Genomic DNA, 20887 nt, shown 5'->3' with positions numbered 1-20887 from the left:
AACATTCTCTTCTGTAGTTATCGTCCAGTGCCTGAGCTTAGCATTAGGTTATTACTGCATCCACATATTCTGTGGCTTAGAATATATCAGAGGATTCCTCCTGCTATCCCTCAATCTCCTTTCTGAGGAATTTGGGAATAAGCTCCTAAACTGCTTGTCAGCTCACTGTGACGGCTCACAAAGCTTCTATCCGCACTGCAGAATACCACCCTGTCCTTTTGTCCGCTTGAATGTAGATTCATGACACAACTAACAAAAGCCTTTTCAAAGAAGACTGCAAAGGGAAAGACAGGCCCCTGATTTACACTACAGGGGTCCCCCCCGGTGTCATGCTGGGTTTGTAGGACCGTACTGGGGCATGTCTAGAGACACAGTCTTAATACTGTAAGCCGACTGTTTTTATTTTTTACTGCGGATCACTGATGCAAACCACTGCCAGACAAAGTTAAGAATTCAGAGCTGCTTACACTCTGTTTAAGAGTTTCTTCACTTTTATTGCTCACTCAAACTTGTTGTAGTCAGTAGCAAATTATACTTTAGTTTCCAAAAATTCCAATCCTTCCAAATACCACAAATAAAAACCCAACACATTTTGGGAAATTACCAGTTTTGGTTAAAAATTCTTGTATGCCTGATGTGTGTGCGCAGGCTTTCAGTGATTTCTAGCTTCTTTCTCTCTCTTCCTGAAAATATTATTGCAGGATTGCCTTTGTGACCAAGACGTGGTGCAGCAGTCCCTCCAGCAGCTGCAAGCACTGGGGGAACAACTGAGGAGCCAAGTCGACTCCTCCTCTGCGGCATCCCTTCAGTCCGACCATTTGTCGCTCACGCATCGCCTGGCAGCACTAGAGCATGCCCTGCACAGGCAACAGGATGTATTGCAGGTAGGGTTGTGGGAACTAGAAGAAAAAAGACACCTTAAAGAAAGGTATGCGATTGGTAATCCATTGAGTTTGTATTTACACGGTATCACCTGTCTGTCTCTAGTCTGGATCTGTGACGTGTGGGGTTTTCAGAGAGCAGCTAGACAAACTGATCTGCATGGCTGAGGAGGCTGAGGAAGTGTTGAAGGAGTCGGACCCAGTGGGTTCACCCGACCTTAATGTGGTCCAGACGCGTATAGAAAAACTCAAGGTATTAAGAATGGTCCACATTAGAAGATTTGTTTTTAATGTGTTATTTAACATTGTATTTTTATGTGTCGCGTGTCCTCTAACTTACATAATATTTTTCCAGGGTCACCTGTTGAAGCTGAGCAGTCTATCTCCAGACTTGGAACGTGTTAACGAGATGGTGTACAGAATACCAGTCAGTGACAGAGACATTAAACGGCTTCAAAGTCTCAACAGAGCCTGGGCCACTCACTCTGCTCACCTCACCGAGAGGTTCAGGTACCAAAAATCCCCGTTTGGTTGCCTCAGGAAGGGACTCCAATGTAAACCTCTGCCAAATCAAACTACCCGCTGTGGGGGATCCTTTTTTATACAGTACAACTTCAGTGGGAAACCCCTAACATGGCTGAGCTCATCAGTGTCCTACTGAAAGCATTTTGGCATTTGTCTTTTTAGGTCCATGCTTATTTGATATGAACTCTGATACATACAAAATATTTGCCACTGGGCATAAAATACAAGGGGTCAGAACTTCATTCTTACAGCATGGCAGACAGATACAAGTGTGCTAGAGTGTTTTTTCTCATGTTATTGCATTCTGGGCATTCTGAGACATGTGACATGTGCATGCTGTTTAAAGTGATCTGTAAATGTAGAACCAACCTGATGAGTTTGCTCTCAAAAGTGACCAGAGTGAGCATTTAGACATGACGCCAACCAGTTCAAACAAAGTCACATTATCGAAAGGAATGCATGTTTGAAGGGGACCTAACAAACATGGGCAAAGTCTTTTTATTCAGACTGTTGACCTTGAGATGTTTATACTGTCTGACTTCACAGTTAGTCATTTATTAAGTGTTTATTTAAGTCTTTAAATAGTCACTTAGTCATTATTAAATAAGTGGCTGACCTGGAAAACATCTGAAATCCATAATAATGTTGATTCATGGAACAAAAGGTCCCAAAAGTCATAAACTTTTAATAAAGAAGCTGATAAAAAGGAAAAGATGCTACACTGACACTGATAGAGATGTGTCCTTCACTTATGCTAGATTACACCCTGCCATATCATAAAAAATCAATAGAAAACTGTAAAAGTTTGATGAATTTAATAGTAGAAACATGCAAAGTTGTGACTACACAGTGCTATAGTGATCTTCTTTGTGGTGATGTAAATATCTCTAATGAGGGCTCTATTCGTCTCCAGTAAACTGCAGTCGGTGTTGCTCCAGCAGCAGAGTTTCCTTGAGAAGTGTGAGGCCTGGATGGATTTCCTGACTCAGACTGAGAAGAAGCTAGGTGCCGAGATCTCAGGCAACTACCAGAGTCTGCTGGAGCAACAGAGAGACCATGAGGTCAGTGGTTGTCTGTATATATCAGCTTATTTGTGTGACATTAAAGGATTGCTGCTATGCTGTTTAGCGTTTTCTTTGATTGCGTGCCGTGTTTTCTTGATTCATATGTGTGCATGTGCAGTTGTTCCAGGCAGAAATGTTCAGCAGACAGCAGATTCTTTACTCCATCATAAGTGACGGGCATCGTTTGTTGGACCAAGGACAAGTTGATAAGAGGTAAAAGCACACAGACAATTGCTGAATCTCTTTAGGAGTTTCAGGGAAATTAAGGCTAGAGGGATGCTAACACGCTTTTCTTTCTCTTGCCATGCTAACAGTTACGACTTCAGTGTGAAATTGGCTTTGCTGAGCAATCAGTGGCAAGGTGTGGTGAGGCGGGCACAACAGCGGCGAGGCATCATCGATAGTCTGGTTCGGCAGTGGCAGAACTACCGGGAGATGGCAGAGAAGCTGCTCCGATGGCTACAGGAAGTGACCCGTGATCCAGATGTGCATCAGCCAGGAGAACCAGTGGCTCTGCAGCAGGCCAGAAACCTGCTAGGTCAGATACAGGTAAGCTTCAGCAAGACATTTACAGCCTTATTACTTAAATCTTCTCTTTTGCTTTTTATACTAACTTTGTACTGATATTTTAAAACTTTCTTTTGAAATCTGTAAAAAAAAAAAAAAGACTGTAAAAAAAAACTTTATAGCCACCCTGAGCCTTTCACTCTTCAAACTGCAAAGCTTAATTGAGCATTAAATTAACCTAAAAACATCAAAATCCTGATCTGATAACAAAACTCTCTGCTTCATGTCTGCTCCTTCAGCTGAGGGAGCGAGTGCTTCAGCGGCAGCAAGGAGGCTACATCCTCACCGTAGAGGCCGGCAGGAGTCTGCTGCTGTCAGCGGACGCCAAGGCGGAGTCCACACTGCAGACTGAGCTGATGGAGATTCAGGAGAGGTGGAGGCATGCCCACCATCGCCTGGACCAGCAGAGGAGGCAGCTGCAGGGCTTACTGAAGGTCAGACGCCAGCTTCGAGAATAACTAATCTTCATAAAGTATACTTTTCTTTTCCTGCTCTCGTGATTGCTAGCACCATCTGGTTCGTGTTTTCCTGAGTGTTATTGTTACAGTGATTTTACAGCAGTAAGTTTTTTACAATGTCAAGTCTTTCTTGTACGTAGGCTAAGCCATGTCTCCCACATACTGCAGTGTAGAAAGGTGCTGTGAAGGGTGCTGAAGGGCATTGGCCCGTCTGAGCCTTTATTGAGCATGCCCAGTTGTACATATAGGACAGTGGAGCCAGGTTGTCACATTAATTATGCAGCGTTGCACCTTAAGGCCTGAAAAGAGTCGAAGTGCAGAGATGGAGCACTCTTCTGTCCTTATATAAATAGCTGAGCCTCTCTGCTCACACACTCAAGCACCACAAAATGGCACCAAGATTTTTTTAAAAAGTGCCAGCCCAGGGCAAACACAGAGACACACATACAGGCACGCACACAGACTGCAGACACTGCAGTGAGCTGTAATGATTTGAACCCAGCGAGGTGGATTTTAGAGGCTGTGATAGTGCCCTGTTTAAAACGGGACTAAGTGACGCAGTTTAAAGACACATCCAGGGTTTTGGCTCTTTCATTGAAGGTCTTCGTCATACTCTTCCCCCTGTGATCTGTGTTGTCTTCCCTGGTTTGCTCTTAATCAGCTGCTGTAGCATTTCTAGTCTTGTTTTGGCTCTTCTCTTACTATGACTCTTGCTTCAGGTATGCTGCCTTTCTCCACTGCTTACCAAATACTGTAATGTTTTATCCTAAACTGAACTGCTGTTTAGTCTCTAAAAATAGCTGTAATCCACGTCCTCTGGAGCAGAACCTCCCTGTTTTTTGTTAGAGTGATACAGCATAAACAGCTCTCTTTCTCGAGCTGCTACTTGAGAGCTTCAGAGCTAAGTGGGCCATTTGTAAGTGATGTGGTCTGACTTCAGCCTTGTGATGTGTGTCCTTGTTAGTCTGTAATTGTGTATTCTGCATTTTACTGCTTGCGATGCCATTGCTATGGCTGCAAGAAGAACACACAGCAACTTCCCTGTAAATGGGAAGGTGTGCAGTCGGTGTGTGTGTGTGTCGGAGGGGGGGGGGTTCTGCTCTAATTCTTACTGTGCGTGTGCTTGCATAGAACTGGGAGCGATGTGAGAAGGGCATAGATGTGTCTTTGGAGAAGCTGAGGGCCTTCAAGAGAAAGCTGTCTGTGCCTCTGCCTGACCACCATGAGGAGCTGCACTCAGAGCAAATCAGATGCAAGGTGAGGAGAATATGATACTTTCTCTCTTTCTCGCACACACATACACACTCTTTTAAATATTCTTCATTTTTCTGTTTTAGCTTAATGCTTTACTGAAAGTGTTGATATGTAGATCCTCTCCACTCTCCATCCTACTGGCCGTTTCTCATCAGTCACATCCCCCCTCTTTCTCTGTCTAAACATTTACACATCAACAAACTCTCGTTACCTCTTTAATCTATCTGCGGGGATAAACGGACAAACAGACGGAGCAGGAACAAAAAAAAGAAAAAAGAAAGAAAAAAAGCCCCTTTCTATCAGTCTGCTGTCTGATTGCGTGACCTTGTGTGCGGTAGTCAGGGTAGCTTTATTTTCCTTTGAAGACATAACATGTCATTTCCGAAACTTTTTTTTGTTTTGTTTTGTTGTTTTTTTTAAGTGACCCTTTATTAATTTAAAGACTTTTTTAATTTGACCCAGGCACTACTGTTCTTTTTTTTTTTTTTTTTTTTCTTTTACTTCATCTCCACCCAATAGTGTATGCAGTCATGTTTCATGCATCACACGTCCTCGGCTGCTCCTCGGGGGAGGAGGAGGAGGACTGTGTGAGTAGCTGCACATAGAATCAGCTGAGGAGAAAGGGGGTGGGGAAAGAGAACTAGAGAGAGAGGGTGCGTGCGCATGAGACAGAGAGAGAGCATCCCTGTGTGTGTGTGTGTGCTTCCTTTTTGTGTGTGTGTGAGTTGCGCAATGGAGACATGCTCTGGGTCTGCAAATGATTACAGCACAGCAAAACCGTCACAATGACGGAGGAGGAGATGCAAGGTTGGATGCCTCTGTTACCTTATCTGCTATTAGCCTTGAATGTAGCTGTTTTTTGCATTGAATATGATGTGCTGCTGTTATTTTAGGGATTTACAGAAAACCAACGTCGAATCATAGCATTTGGCACCGCGCCTTCCTCTAATATTCATTGTCACTTTGCTGTTTTGCATTGTCTTAGTGTTTCGGGGGATGCAGGTGTTGCAGCTCAGCTTCAGCAGACATGCTCTGTGGTTTTTCCTGCTTTAACCAACTCTGGCTGGGCTCATCATGAGGGAATAAATCCCTCTCGACAGGCTTGCTCCTGTCTTTGCATTCGAACGTAGGGACTGCTTGCCTTGCTTCTTTTTTCCTACTTAATTTCTCGTCACCATGGATGCAGGAGCTGGAGAGCAGCGTGGAGGGCTGGACCGATGACCTTACTTCCTTATTCCTGCTGAGAGACTCTTTGGAGGGCGTGGTGAGTGCTGATGACATCACAGTTCTACAAGAACGCCTCCAGCTGCTACAGCGCCAGTGGGAGGAGGTCTGCCACCAGGTACATCCACACAAACACACACATTGTTGTGTCTGCCATTTTTTTGTGTCTTTTTTTTTTTAAGGACTTTGCTCCAGTCTGGTTTCTGTTTTTAAAACCCTATTAATTTCTATTTAATTCATCTTCCACCAGTTATATTCTTTCTCTTGATATGCTCACTTTTGATACTGCTTTTGTCACATATTGTCAGTCTCACCCCTTCTCTTGTCCCTGTCTCCACCCGTGTCCCCTCAGCTTTCCCTGCGCAGGCAGCAGGTGAGCGAGAAGTTGAATGAGTGGGCCGTGTTCAATGAGAAGAATAAGGAACTGTGTGAGTGGCTCACACAGATGGAGAGCAAAGTCTCTCAGAATGGGGACATCAGTATCGATGAGATGATTGAAAAGCTGCGCAAGGTAATTTCAAAACAGTCTAATGCACTTGTAAAGAAACTACTAAAGAGTATGCTTTGATACAGAAGTATCGAGTACAGACAAATGAAAGAGTTGAGTCTGGCTTGTTTTGTTTTAAGTCTGAAAATGGCCAGTCTTGACTTACTAAAATACAGCTAAACTACAGCACCGAACCGCTGTGTTAACCTCATGTATGTTTGCACACCAGGACTACCAGGAGGAGATCAGTGTCGCTCAGGAGAACAAGCAGCAGCTGCAGGTTATGGGTGAGCGTCTGGCCAGGGCTAGCCAAGACAGCAAGGCGACGGAAATCCAGCACAAACTCAACAAAGTCAGCGAGCGCTGGCAACACCTGCTGGATCTCATTGCAGCCAGGTGGGTGTACGAGACTTGTAGGAAGGGTCCATGTCCAAACCAAAAAGTTAAAGTAGTAAATGTTTCCCAAGCTGTCTTAAAGTTCGAACAGTTTTCAGTGTCAGGACAATACCAGGACATTATGTTGAATTAAATGTATTTTTAATGCTGATAAGTGTCAGGCGTTGTGTGGAGGTGAGGAAGAAGGAACCCAAACGCAGGACTCACAGGTAGGTGAAGACTGGTGAAGGTTTATTATAAGGCGTGGATGAACAGAGGGTGAACGGACACGGACTGGCTGGATCACTGAATGGCTGACTGAACTAAGAGAACACACGGGAAGGACAACATCACACGAACATCAATGACACGACAAAGAACTGGTGAAACCGAGGAACTTAAATACACAGGTTGAATGATGACAATGATTGGAAACAGTTGAGTACAGAGCTGAACATAATCTGACTAATGACACGAGAGACAAGCTGACACGGGAAAAAACAGGAAGTGAAAACATTGATGTGGGAAAACTGAAAACACTGGGTCACCGACCCAGGAACCCTGACAATAAGAAGCAGGCCGGATTTACTAAATGGGGCAAACTAGCATGTGAGTACAGTGAGTACAGTTACAAATGTTAGTAAATCAGTTTGCATGATTTATATGTTCTCCTTCCTATATTTTGCCCCTAAAGAAAGGAAGTCCTAAAAATACATGCAACAGGATCAGTTGCCATTGCTTTCACTCAAGCTTGTCATGTGTTTTTGTGTAAATACCAAAAGTACAATTTTAACGCCAAAACCCAGTTTAATGCTGTGGTAAATCTGGCCCCTAGTGGGAACAAGGAGGTACCAGTTGAACTGGAGCCTGTGGGGAATTCATTTTCCCACAGTGCTGCTGAGGAATTTCCTTACCAGCATTAGTGGGGCATTCATTTAGTGAAGCTGAGAGAGAGGTCACATTCCTCATCACTCCTCCACTATGTTTTAGTGCTGGTATGAAAGGTACTAAAAAATGCACACTGAAACTAGAACTGTAAGCAACGTAGGATTAGTGAATTGAAAGTGACCTGGCCCAAACTTTGCCTCTAGCTGCCCGGTCTGCTGTCTTCCGGCAGTTCCCCTCTGGGACTGTACTGGGGGAGGGAGGAAAAGGAGAACTCTTTCTAACCTCACACAGACAGCTGCAGACTCTTTGTTTCTTATATCCTTCCTTTGCTAAAACAAAACATGAAGAGTGACCTTGTTCCTCTCACAGACTGAGCAGAATGTGTTGTAAGTTAACATTTTCATAGTCTTTGGATTTTGTCTTTTCAGTGGAAGCCATGTTTTATTACTATTGTCCATCGAGCTGCGTGTACATGCGCAAAGTTTACAGTCCTTACTGCTGTTCACACTCCCTCTGTGTGTCTGATATTCCAGCACAGTCCAGCTCTGCAGCACATGCCTCTGACTATAAGTCTCTTTTTAGAAACAGCAGCACTTGTCACTCCACTCGCACTTGAGCACACACACACATATCTGTTGGAGCTTCTCTTTTTTTAACCTTGGAGAGCAACAGTTGATAAGTCACAGTTGTGCCACCCTGCCACTACCTGCTGGCCCTCCCACTCTGTGCACACAGAGTTGAGAGAAAGTCCCATGTGCTGCTCAGAGACGAAACGGAGCGTTCGGACTGACACTTCCTAAGGTTAAGATTGTCTTTGGGATTTGGGTACGGATAATATGGAAGGATGTGCGAGCGAGGAGGATTTGCTGGATTGCGACTGCGATGTCAGCAGGCAGGATGACCTTAAGAATTTATATTACAATTTATATTTTATATTTATATTTTTTTTCCAAAAGCGTTGTTTTCTCTTGTAAATCATATGCATTATGTTGCATTTTTAACATACTCCTGCTACCGTTTGTATAAGTGCATATAAATAATATTTTAATTAGGTCATTAGCAGTGTTGGGTAAGTTACTTTAAAATAGTAACTTAGTTACATTACTAGTTACTTCTATCAAAAGTAACTCAGTTACTTCAAGTTACTCGTTACTTTCAAAGTAACTAGTTACTAGGGAAAGTAACTTTGGTTTTACTCAGAATTCTCTTGTTAATGTGTTGCTTCCGTAACTTTGCCAGTCTTCTAGCTTGCTTACTTGCCACAAGTGCACTGTGCCACCTACCAATAGAAAGGAAAAGATAATGTGCATATTTCCACAAGAGAAATCCCACGCCTGGACCGTCATTGACTGCTGCCATGATTCTAGCCTAGGTCACAGCGTCATGTGCGCCTTTTACATCCAACACGAAAACTGCAGTCGTGGTGCTTTGATTGTACTCAGAACTCGGAAATTCTGCCTTCTGAATAGGAAGATGTAGGTAACACCACACTGCAGATGAGCTGCATACAGGGCTGGACTGGGACAAAAAATTGGCCCGGGCATTTTGACTAGAGACTGGCCCACCATTATAGGAAAAATCATAAAGCCTTTGAATGAAAGCAAACGCTGTTGTGACAGTGATGTTCACTGTTTGATGGTATATATGCATCAATCTATCAATCCTTTGTTGTAAGATTCAGATAATTATTTTTTAAAAGCTAGACATTTTAAATGAGAATATGAAAGAAAAGTACTTCTTTGTGCCCCCCTCTCCCTGTTAATGCCCTACCTGGCCCCCCTGGCAAAACTTTGCTAGATCCACACCTGCACAGTTACCAGCTGTCAGCTACCTAAAAAGGATCCTGGGGTTATCTGTCTCTCAGAAACAGTTCATAACTTCCCTTCAACTCATTCATGTCACCTAAAAGGTAAACCTGTTTCTCCATCACCTGTTCAGCTCTGATTCAGTAAGGACATCTCCTGGTTTCATCTTCATGTTTCCCTCTCACCAGATAACCAAACCGACACCATGACCAGCAGCTATACAGCTGTGGCTCCAGCAAACATCAACTGATACTAGAAATTAATATTAAATAAATGCTAACAACAGCTGATCAAGCTTAAACGTGCTGCTGTTGTTTAACGCGACATGGTTTCCTCTTTCTGGCGCAAAGTGGGCGATAAACAAACAAGAGAGCCGATCAGCTGATCATTGATGAGTTTTCATGATTGAAGTAGATACGGGAGAGGGAGGGGGGAGAATGAAAGAAGAAGAGGCAGCTGTGCAGCAAAGACAGAATAACTCCAGCTTTGTGTCTTTTTCATTGTAGCTGAATTACGGGACAAACTGTTCCTTTTCACCTCAATAAGAAACGCATAATATTTTCTGTGAATACCAGACGGGACGGTTGGCAACTCTAATAACTTATGAACAAAATAAAGTTCAACATCATTAACTTCATAGCACCCACCCAGCTGTATAGAAACTCCGTCATGCTAGCTAGTACGCAGTATGGAAAAAGTCAGAATAACGAAAATAAACTCCACCTAAACTTGGTTTATATCTGACCCAGATAGACTGCAGGTCATAACTTCTTACCTGAAGTTCAGTTCACACTTGGACCGGCGGCCGCCTCGGGTCTCTTTTCCTTCTGCGTCCCCTTTCACTTCTCCACCAGCTGGCCTCCACCACTTGCTAATGTTACTGAATCTGTGGAAGCTCCGCGATAGCCGCCACACGAAGTAACGAGTAACGACCCTATCTAAATCCCAGTAACGACTAACGCGTTCCTGATTTTGGCATAATAACTAGTTACCGTGCTCGTTACCACAATAATAACGTAGTTACTGTAACGCGTTACTTAATAACGCGTTAGTCCCAACACTGGTCATTAGTGCCTAATATAGAGGTTTTTGTTGCCCCAAGTATTTTAGCTTCATGAGTGCACATCTGGTTTAATTTGTGCTAATAATATTTTTTAAGTCTTAGCTAGTTGGTATTTTTCAGGAGGAGGCTAAAAACAAAAAGACAGTTGTGTGTTGGTGTTCATGTGAGAGCAGCATCATTTGTTGGCTCACATCTTATCTGGCCCTAACGGACGCAGTGAAGCTGTGCAAACACGTACAAAAAGCAAGTTAAACAAATGTTTACCTATTTGAATTATTTGCAGTCTGTCATCGATGAGGATTACTTGTAAAGCTCTTCACTTTATTTCCCTGTGATGTAAAAAGTCAAGCTGTTTTATCCTACAGTATTTCAAGTGTGACAGTAGATTTAGGAAGTGGAGATGTGGTGTGCAACTGATATCATGCAGCACCCCATGCAAAGCAAAATCCAGCTGCAGGTTGCATACCCCAGTGCAGCCAGTCGTGTAATAATGGACTTTATATGAGGTGGAGGAGACTTGCTAAATGCATCTATTTTTAGAACATTATGGGCCTCTGTATGTTTATGCAACAAAGAGCGGCCGCAGCTTTCGTTCTTACTGCGTCCGTGTGGTGACATACAGACAGGGTTGCATTGCTTTGCAGGGCAAGGCGCTGAATGTTGCACTTGCTGAACAAAACTTGTAGTTGGATGCCACCTAATATACAGCACTAGATTGCAGGGGTCAGTGTTTGAAAATGTCTGGAACTTACAGATCCAAAATGGTCCCCAGCTGTCATATGGGCTTCGAATCTGCTCACATGTGAAATAACACTCGATTTAGTCTATTATGCTAAGGTTGGTTAGTTCCTTCTTTAAAGCCTGCTTGTGTAATTTACCATCATATCCCTTTATATTCTGTTTTTTTAAATTATTTATATTATATGCTGTCACCCACCTGAGCAAACTGTTAGATTTCCCTTATTTACAGTTTACAGTCGTACCAGTACTAACACTGACTTCTTCTCTGACTTTGTTCCAGGGTGAAGAAGCTGAGGGAAACCCTGGTGGCGGTACAGCAGTTGGATAAAAACATGAGCAGCCTTCGGTCATGGCTCGCTCACATTGAGACCGAGCTGTCCAAGCCCATCGTCTACGACACCTGTGATGACCAGGAGATTCAGAGGAAGCTCAACCAACAGCAGGTGGGAACCAGACACACACGCGTAACTTTTACTAGGCTAATTTACTGATGTGTTCACGGGCCTTTTAGGTAATAAAAAAACAGAATAAAGAAAACAAGTGCTCATCCTTTGTTTGAATTTACAGAACTTGGCCAGCATATGGTAGGCATTGGTCTTACAAACCTACAGTGCAATGCTAAGATGTATAAGCACCTTTGCAAACACATAGAAACAGATCTGTATGATGTGTGTCTTTTTCTGCAAAGACTTAATTATAGCAGGACCGTATGACTCAAAGCAAGTTGGTGGAAAATGACACAGAAGCACATGAGGAAATCAAAGCATGACTCTAGCTGTTTGTTTATGTTCAGTGCTCTGTAGGTGTCAATAGACTTCCTCCTGCCAAGACGCTTCTCTAAATCTGGTCTGGATTCTGGGACCCCACTAACCCCATTCCTCTTGCAGAGACGTACTTATCTTACACATGGATTTACTGTAGTTTGCTAGGAGGACTGATTCTTATCTGAATGAATTTATGGTGCCAGAGGAGCTTGCTTTCTCTCAGAAAACTTTATGAGATGGGTCCTGAAAATCAAGTAATTATTCTGAATGTTCTCCAGGAGCTGCAAAGGGACATAGAGAAACACAGCACAGGCGTGGCGTCGGTGTTGAACCTGTGCGAAGTCCTGCTGCACGACTGCGATGCCTGCTCGACTGAAACGGAGTGCGACTCCATCCAGCAGGCCACCAGAGGGCTGGACCGACGCTGGAGGAACATCTGCGCCATGTCCATGGAGAGGAGGCTCAAGTCAGTGCATCCTCAGTAAATTCTGCCTAATTTGCAACAAGATTCTGCACTGGTGTTGAAATTCAAACAAACCCTCAATCAGCTTCAGAATCATGACAATTTGCTATCACCTCTGATACAAGTAATACAGTGACATATATTGATTTCAGAACATTTAGTGAGCTCGTTCAACCGCCCTCATACTGTAACTTGTTTCTCTGCAGGATTGAAGAAACTTGGAGGTTGTGGCAGAAGTTCCTGGATGATTACGGCAGGTTTGAGGATTGGCTCAAGACGTCAGAAAAAACAGCAGCCCTGCCTAATTCCTCTGGAGTTCTCTATACCGTCGCTAAAGAGGAGCTCAAGAAGTTTGAGGTTTGCATATTTAACATTTATTCCCACAACAAAGAGTAAAGGTCAGCCTCAGCTGCACAAGTTGCATGTGTTTATACAGTTAAAATACAGTGATAAATGTGAGAAGATCGAGACAGAAGAAAGAAGAGTGTCACATTGCAGAAACTCGTTTGCTCTGGTCTGCTCAGCTGCTGCTGTCTGTCACTTTGCACGTACACATTCCTGCTAGCTGACTCGCCTGAGCCTTCGCCAACTGTCCTACTTGTGGCTGAACAGAGAGTTCATTTTAGTAGAATTGTACAATTTTAGGATTTTAATTAGATTTGAAATGTAAGAGCCTAATTAGACATAATTTCACATTTTTTAAGGATTTTGATTCAAAGTTTATTTTTGAATCAAATCTTTAGCCGACTGCAGCGACTTTCGCTTTTCAGAGTTGTTATTTTTGATATGTCATCTGAACTTAAACCATATATAACCATTATAACCATCTGTAATCTTTGTGTATTTGTGTAGTGTAATATATATCCTTTTCCTCTGGACTTATGTGTGTTGCAGGCTTTCCAGCGTCAGGTGCAGGAGTGCCTGACCCAGCTAGAGCTCATCAACAAGCAGTATCGTCGTCTGGCCCGGGAAAACCGCACAGACTCCTCCTGCCGTCTCAGGGAAATGGTGCACGATGGGAACAGGCGATGGGACAACCTGCAGAAGAGGGTGGCTGCAGTCATACGCAGGCTAAAGGTAGCTTTCTTTGAGGACTGTGAGGTTTTTGAAATCACCCTTGCCATTGAGCTTGTTTCTTTTCTTTCTCTGGGCACTGGCTTTATTGAAAACAAATATCCAAAATCTGAAATCATAAAGCATGGCTGTTTGTCTGTCACAGCACTTCATCAGCCAGAGGGAGGAGTTTGAGACTGCACGTGACAGCATCCTGGTGTGGCTGACTGAGATGGACCTACAGCTCACCAACATAGAGCACTTCTCCGAGTGTGACGTACAGGCCAAAATCAAACAACTCAGGGTAAGACAATTTTTTGAGTGCATGGCAACATACTATTGTCTTTTCTCTCTTGTTTGATGAAATCACAATACTTGAGAACTGCTTTTGACATGTCTAGTTAATTTTGGGTAAATTTAAAAAAAAAACAAAACGTGTTTCTCAACAGGCGTTTCAGCAGGAGATCTACCTGAACACGGGGAAGATCGAGCTGGTGTTCAGGCAGGGTGATGCTCTGATTGAGAAGAGTGAACCTCTGGATGCAGCTGTCATCGAGGAGGAGCTGGAGGAGCTGCAAAGATACTGTCAGGAGGTCTTCGGACGAGTGGACAGATACTACAAGAAACTCACACGACTGCCTGTAAGTAAAAATAAGTAAGCTAGCCTGCCGAATTTCTGAATATCATCTAACGACAATATTTAGTAGCAGGTGAAGAATTTTCTACCCCACATGCAGAAAGCTTTCAGGGCAGATTTGAGGGTACACGGCAAACAGTCTGAATGAAAGTGCAAGCAGATGTGTTTTTATGAAGCAAATTCTGATTAATGTGAAAAACATGTCCTATTGAAATGTCAGAAATGAAGCATGAACTCTCATTGCAGTGGCAACTTCCTTTGTTTTTAGTTTTCTTGTATTTACAAGTTGCACTTCTGCTTATTTCCAGGACCTGAAGATGTTAAAATAAACACATCTTCACACCCTGACATGGTGTAAACATGCCGGACAAAGACACTGAGCATGATTGTTAGGATGTCAACATTTCAATACACATGCTCACCTACCTAGTCCTTAGAAACTGCACTCTGTCATGTTTTAGTTTGAAATTGCAACATTAACTATATCTCTCGTCTCGCCTGTCTCACTCAGCTTGCAGACGACGAGCTCGACGGTTCAGACAGAGAGCTGGACATGGAGGATGGAGGAGACCTCTCTGAAATGCAGTGGAGCGACTCCTCTTTGCCCCGGACATCAGCGCGTCCAGCCTCGGGCACCGTGGCTCTCGTCCGGGCCGACCGCTCAGGCAGAGACACCCCGGCCAGCGTGGACTCCATCCCGTTAGAGTGGGACCACGACTACGATCTGAGCAGAGACTTGGAGAGCCCCTCAGGACGAGGCAATGGGGAAAGAAGCCAAGGGCAAGAGGACGAGGATGAGTATATGAGGACGGCTGCCACAGCACTATCAGGTTGGTCTGATGGATGATTAGCTTGATTTAACATTTCCCAGAAATAAACAGTTTTGATGGACTTGCTTAAGTACATATATACACATATACATATAATAGGATAGGATAGGACTATAATAGGATAAATAGTTTAAAGTTTTGCAGTAACAGCATGGATGACATCACACATTTGCCCTGTCAGCAGAGGGGTGGATGTGAACAATTAATAAAGATTCAATTATGTCAATTAAATTCAGTGTAATAAAAATAAATAAATATCTAGAAAGTACCATGTTTTTTTTATTTGTGACAGGGGACACAAAGGCAGTCTTAAATTAGTGCACAGCAGAGCAGCTTAACATGTGACATTTGTCTGCAGGCAAGAACACAACCTATAATATTTTTTATAAATAAGAAAAGCACAAAATGAGCTCACGCGTAAACACGTCATTGGAATCACTACAAATTCATTGTTAAATAGTTAAAGACTTCAATCAAAGACAGAGATCCCTCAGAGATCCCCCAGAGTCGTGTGTGAATTGTAAGTAGTGTCTGTTGTATGTCTCTTCCCAGATGTAGTTATCCCAGAGAGCCCAGAGGCCTATATAAAACTGACAGAGAAAACACTGAAATCATCCTCTGGTAGGAAACAGCACGAGTTAGAAGCGCATGCTGTCAACTAAATCACGCTTGTTTTTGTTTTTTAAACAAGCTGGATGTCCAACCATCTAGATAAATCTTTGTATAGCTGCATGCAGGCATGAGTTTTCACTCACTGAATAACCACCGCATTTTTAGTATTGTGCGTCCACATTTGTGTCACATCTAATATCATAAAACTGAGCTCTTGTTTGCGATGGCTTGCCGGTATGTTGCGTTTCAGACTAATGCATGCCATTTCAGCCCCATTCAACACCACAAGCATGCTAATAAAGATTTGTGTTATTGAAACTTTTGCTCCTCTGTTTATGTAGATCTGCTTGTGCTTTTTGTGCAGGTGAGCCAGGCCAGCTGGAGGCCAGTCTCAGGCAGCTGGACCAGGCTTTGGACGCAGGGCGGTATCACCTCCAGCAGAGAGAAGCCACTGCCAACCGGGTCAGCCCCGATGTGGACTCCACTTACATGGGCTACGTGAGTCTTCCTCATGTTTGTTTGATGTCTTAAAGCAACATAAATGATGAATAGCAGCAGTAGTAGCTTCTTTCAGCTGCTCCCTTGTTTAAAGGGGGTCACAGCAGCAGATGGGTGTGCAGACCTTTGCACTGACACAAAGCCTCCCAGGGATTTGTGTTCCCTTCTGCTCTCAAAGCAGGGATCTTCTGCACATTAGGGAAATAGTTTAACCACTAGACTGACACAAACAATGAATGGTAAAAACTATAACATTGTCATATGAAGGTTTAGATCATACATTTGGATCTTAATGATAGATTAAATGCCCTAAAAAACCCAACTAAAGTCCAGTAGTGATGTAATAGTTAATCATGATCAGTGTTACTTTAGAATGGATTGCATCTTGCTACATGCAGGATTTTTATCCATAATTCTCTTCTTATTCTTAAACAAAGGATTTTAAAGCGTGATGAAAATGCAGTAAATGCCATGTGGCTCATGTTCTCCTCACAGATGCGTCTGATGGGAGAGTGTCGCAGCAGCATAGACGCAGTGAAGAGAGCAGAAGGAGAGCTGACCGAAGATGAGGATGAGATGCCGGGACTCACCAACCCTACCAACACAGACACACAGAGCGCTGGTCAGTAAACACACACACACAAACACACACATACACACTGCAGATACTGTGTGGGCTGTGGTTCCATCATTTGTTTTCCCTCCAGGTGTGATTGAGCGCTGGGAGCTGATCGAGGCTCAGTCTCTAAGTGAGAAGCACAAACACAAACAGAACCTGCAGCAGTGGCAGCAGATGATCTCAGATCTGCAGACCTTGAGGGCTTGGCTCGGTCACTCGGAGGCTGAACTCAGCCAACTGCGAGGCCTCGATCTCAGCACTGACATACACACCATCCAGCAGAGAATCAAGAAGCTCAAGGTGGGTGCATGCAGAGTGCAGCGTTGCAGAAAGTCCAACAAATCTGCGGTTATTTAGTCACCTGTCAAACTTCCAGTGCAGTGTGCTGACATTTTCCTCCTTCCCCAAACACTCACTAGTTTTCAATTACTAGAAAGCAGCATGTCACTATGCTATAAATACATCTTTCTCAGCTTCCTCTCTCTGATGCCTGGCTCATTGCTCCAGCACTCTATAATTAATCACCTCTCTTCCATACAGGAGCTGCAGAAGGGGATGGATGCTCACAAGTCAGAGGTCCTGTCCATCAACCTGAGCAGTGCTGACTTCCTCCAATCAGAGCCAGACTCTGAGGAGGCGTGGGAACTGAGGGACGGGCTGAAGGAGATGAATTCGCGCTGGGACCGGCTCGGCGCCTCATTGGAGGACTGGAGGGAGGAGCTGCAGAGGGCACTGATGCAGTGCCAGGTATTAAAAGCACACACTAACTTTGGCAGCCCACTTTTAAGCTCCACAAATTTACAGCTGTAAAAATATCTGGTGCTGGGTTAGCTCAGTGGTTGAGCAGGCAGCCATGTGTCTTAGAGCCAACTGCAGGAGCCTTGGTTCAATTCTGACCCGCTGCCTGTTCTGCCAATCTCTTTTCACCTGGATGCCTATCGCTTCTTCAATGACCTATCCAACAAATGCAAGACCCCCCCCCCCCCCCCCACACACACACACACACACGCACAAAATTCTTTGAATAGAGGTCTGTACAGTGAATATATGACACACATATATTGAATATATTAAAAAATATATAAATAAAATAGCAGTTATCTTGTTATTGAAAAGTCTTTTATATCCTCCTTTTGCGAAACTGGGCATGAGAGACAGCCTTAACAAAAACAACTGATAAGACACCCTGTTTATATTTGTCAGGAGTTCCATGAGATGAGTCACGGTCTGCTGCTATGGTTGGAGAACATTGACCGCAGGAGGAACGAGGTGGTTCCCATCCCCCAAAAAGCAAATCGCAAAACATTACGAGCTCATCATAAAACACTTATGGTATGTCTCTCTTAAAACTGCCTCTGTGTGTAGTAGACTAACCTGGTGTGAGTTTCATACGACTGTTTTACCTTTTTATACTGATCAGTGTTACTTCACAAAGTGGGCACATGTGACTCCATGTCTTGGTCAATTTATTCAGACTTGTAGCACCTTTTGTGCAGATGCCCCCAAATTTTTTATATAACAGTCAGAGGAGACAGAAAACTAGAAGTTGTCTGATTTATTTAGAAATAACAAGCTGAGGAGGCACAATAGGTCTTAATTTCTTCCTAATGTGTGGGTGACTCCTCTGTCTGCTTTATTGTTCTGCAGCAAATCAAGTGCGAACTGCTGGACTCACAGCAGAAGGTGTCGTCCCTTCAGGAGCTGTCAGCTCAGCTGCTGGTCAACATTAAACCTCAGTGTCTGGCCCAGACCTCAGAGCGGACCCAGGCTCAGGGCAACGAGTGTCTGGAGGCCCAGGAGAAGGTTCACGTGATCTGGAACAGGCTAAGGCTGCTCCAGAGGGAGGTCAACTCAGATCTGGAGGGGCTGGAGAGGAGACTGGGGGCCATGGATGCAGAGCAGGTCAGATATATATTATTGCAAATATGCCTTGTACTTGTGACATTTGGAATGACAATAAAGTTGAATTCTATTCTATTCTATGATACTGAACGCTCATTAGTTCTTTAGTGGCATTCGTTTGTTGTAGATCTGAACATCAGAGCGAATGTTGTTGTTCTGGTGTGTTTTCAGGATTGCTCGCCGTTGCCTGTTAGCAGATCTGCAGCACCTGGTTCAGATGTGACCAGCCAGACCCGCAAAATATTGGTAATGTCTCTCTTCATAATGTCCAGAAGGGAGAGGGCTGAGCTCACATTACCTTCCACTTGTCTTTTTTTGTTTTTTTTGCTCTGCTAACATGTTTGTGGAAGAAAATGTAGTTGACCCCTCCCACCTCCCCTTTTTTGAGATGTTTTTGCTGCCCCACATCATAATGATCTGCAAAAAAACTCACAAGAAAACCTGGCTTTTCGTTTCTGTAATTTTTAATTTATGTGTAAATACCTGAATATTGACTTTTATTGTAAATGACAGCTAAAACATTTAATCATGTGAGGTTTTTTTTGGGCTTGACCTTTCTGGATTTAGTTTTGAGAAGCCAGATTTCTTGGTTCTAAAAGTCAATCACCGTCATTGATTATGCTGCTGCTCTTTGGTTATTGATGATGATTTCTCTAGCAATGTTATGGCTCTCTTTATGTTGTTTTTATTCTCATCTGAGGCTTTGTCTTTATTTGCCTTTGACTGAAACATTGTTTTCTTTCTTTTACCCCTCCCTGCTCATTATCTGGTTCAGCCCCGAGGCAAAAGTAGTCAGGCCCACCCAGGACACCCTGAGAGCAGCCCGCGCCACAGGTACCTCTCTCCTGGACTCTAGAAACTTGGGATGATGGTGGAACCAAACCTTTCCAACAAGCATGATTTTTATTAACTCAGTTAGGCACAATCACCTCGTCAAAGATTTGGCAGATTTATCATATTATTTCGATTGCAGCGTTTGTGATCCGCTGCTTTGAGGTTTAAACCCGGCGTTCCATGATCTTCCCTTATTCTCGAGACCATGTTGTCGGCTCTTAAACGAGAGGGGAATCGCCTCCATCAGGCCACTCCCCTTCTCCTTTAAATGTTTTTTTTCACTGCTTCTCTTTGCCCTGCTGCTTTTTGAATGGCATCATGAAGTATTGCCTTCACACATTTTGCTTCTTCTGACTTTGTAGTACGCTCCTCGCCCACTAGATGGCACTCTCTGAGCCCCACTGTCCCCACCTACCCACCCACACCCCAGCGGTCATGCCTTTAGCTCTGTTTTTCTTTTTTGTTTTCCTTCCTCTTTCATTCCTTTCATAGTTTTCCAACAGGATATGATGCATTAACTCCTGGTCTTCCTTCCACGTTAACTCCCATTTTCTCCTCCGTTTCCTTTCCAGACCTCTTTAAACCCACCCCTTTACACCACATAGTCTCCTAAACTCCTGAACTAGTCTTCCCATGAGGGTTGTAGAGAAACTAAATGTGCTTTTCCCCCTCACAGTTTCTTTATGTTGTACATTTGAGGTTTTCCAAGTAGAAATTCAGCAGAGCAGAAGGTGTTGCCTGGCCAAATAATTTGAAGCACACATGCGCAGCGTGCACATGCCTCCTCACAGCTGCATCACTGTACGATGGAGGTCAATGAAACTGGGATGTCAGCATGTCTGACCCTCGGTCTCCATGATGACGGGTCGCAGTAAGAACATGCTGTTCTTCCCTTAGAGTTTTTGCTCTGTCAATGGTAATCTCCAGAGAGGATTTTGGCATTTCTCCTGCTTCTGTTTGGAAAGATGTGTGGCATTGAACTTTCACATAGTGAGCTCTGAAGCCAGAATCCTCCCCCCCCCCCCCCCCAAAAAAAAAAAAACCCAACAAAAAACAAAACACACACACATACACACAGTGATACGGTGAGACACAGTCCATTATCTGTGAATGCTGTCTTACACGTGCAAGTGAGTGCCTGCTTTGTGTGTTTGCGAATGTCTACATGAGTGTGACTCTTTTTGTATCCTTTCTTATTTTTCCGTTCAACATAATTTTGTTTTCATGCTCTAAATGTCAGATTTACAAACTATAAAATGTAAAAAAAACCTGTGAAAAATGCCCACCACAGTTCCCCCGATGTCTTGTTTTCTCTAAAAGCATTTCAACTAGCAACTAAAAGC

General features: G+C 43.6%; 1 protein-coding gene across 7 annotated transcripts in view; it reads left to right on the top strand.

The window, feature by feature from the left end:
- syne1a (spectrin repeat containing, nuclear envelope 1a) overlaps positions 1–20887 on the top strand; it is a 156154-nt gene that overhangs the window by 119866 nt on the left and 15401 nt on the right. For 6 of the 7 annotated variants that reach the window (XM_085131862.1, XM_085131864.1, XM_085131863.1 and 3 more), the window contains 27 exons: positions 702–884; positions 988–1134; positions 1237–1391; positions 2320–2467; positions 2589–2683; positions 2785–3019; positions 3277–3471; positions 4627–4752; positions 5936–6091; positions 6326–6484; positions 6690–6856; positions 11613–11775; positions 12375–12562; positions 12766–12916; positions 13454–13636; positions 13779–13916; positions 14062–14253; positions 14761–15079; positions 15632–15700; positions 16056–16189; positions 16685–16811; positions 16897–17108; positions 17349–17555; positions 18012–18140; positions 18456–18710; positions 18882–18956; positions 19486–19544. In XM_085131862.1, coding sequence (XP_084987988.1) covers positions 702–884; positions 988–1134; positions 1237–1391; positions 2320–2467; positions 2589–2683; positions 2785–3019; positions 3277–3471; positions 4627–4752; positions 5936–6091; positions 6326–6484; positions 6690–6856; positions 11613–11775; positions 12375–12562; positions 12766–12916; positions 13454–13636; positions 13779–13916; positions 14062–14253; positions 14761–15079; positions 15632–15700; positions 16056–16189; positions 16685–16811; positions 16897–17108; positions 17349–17555; positions 18012–18140; positions 18456–18710; positions 18882–18956; positions 19486–19544 — 4367 coding nt within the window. The remainder of the gene's footprint in view (positions 1–701; positions 885–987; positions 1135–1236; positions 1392–2319; positions 2468–2588; positions 2684–2784; positions 3020–3276; positions 3472–4626; positions 4753–5935; positions 6092–6325; positions 6485–6689; positions 6857–11612; positions 11776–12374; positions 12563–12765; positions 12917–13453; positions 13637–13778; positions 13917–14061; positions 14254–14760; positions 15080–15631; positions 15701–16055; positions 16190–16684; positions 16812–16896; positions 17109–17348; positions 17556–18011; positions 18141–18455; positions 18711–18881; positions 18957–19485; positions 19545–20887) is intronic. The other variant, XM_085131865.1, reaches the window with a different exon arrangement.

This window comes from Neolamprologus multifasciatus, chromosome 15, assembly GCF_963576455.1.
Source record: "Neolamprologus multifasciatus chromosome 15, fNeoMul1.2, whole genome shotgun sequence".
Classification (NCBI taxonomy): domain Eukaryota; kingdom Metazoa; phylum Chordata; class Actinopteri; order Cichliformes; family Cichlidae; genus Neolamprologus; species Neolamprologus multifasciatus.
Note: the sequence above shows the minus strand (reverse complement) of the source record. Positions and strands in the feature narration are given on the sequence as shown.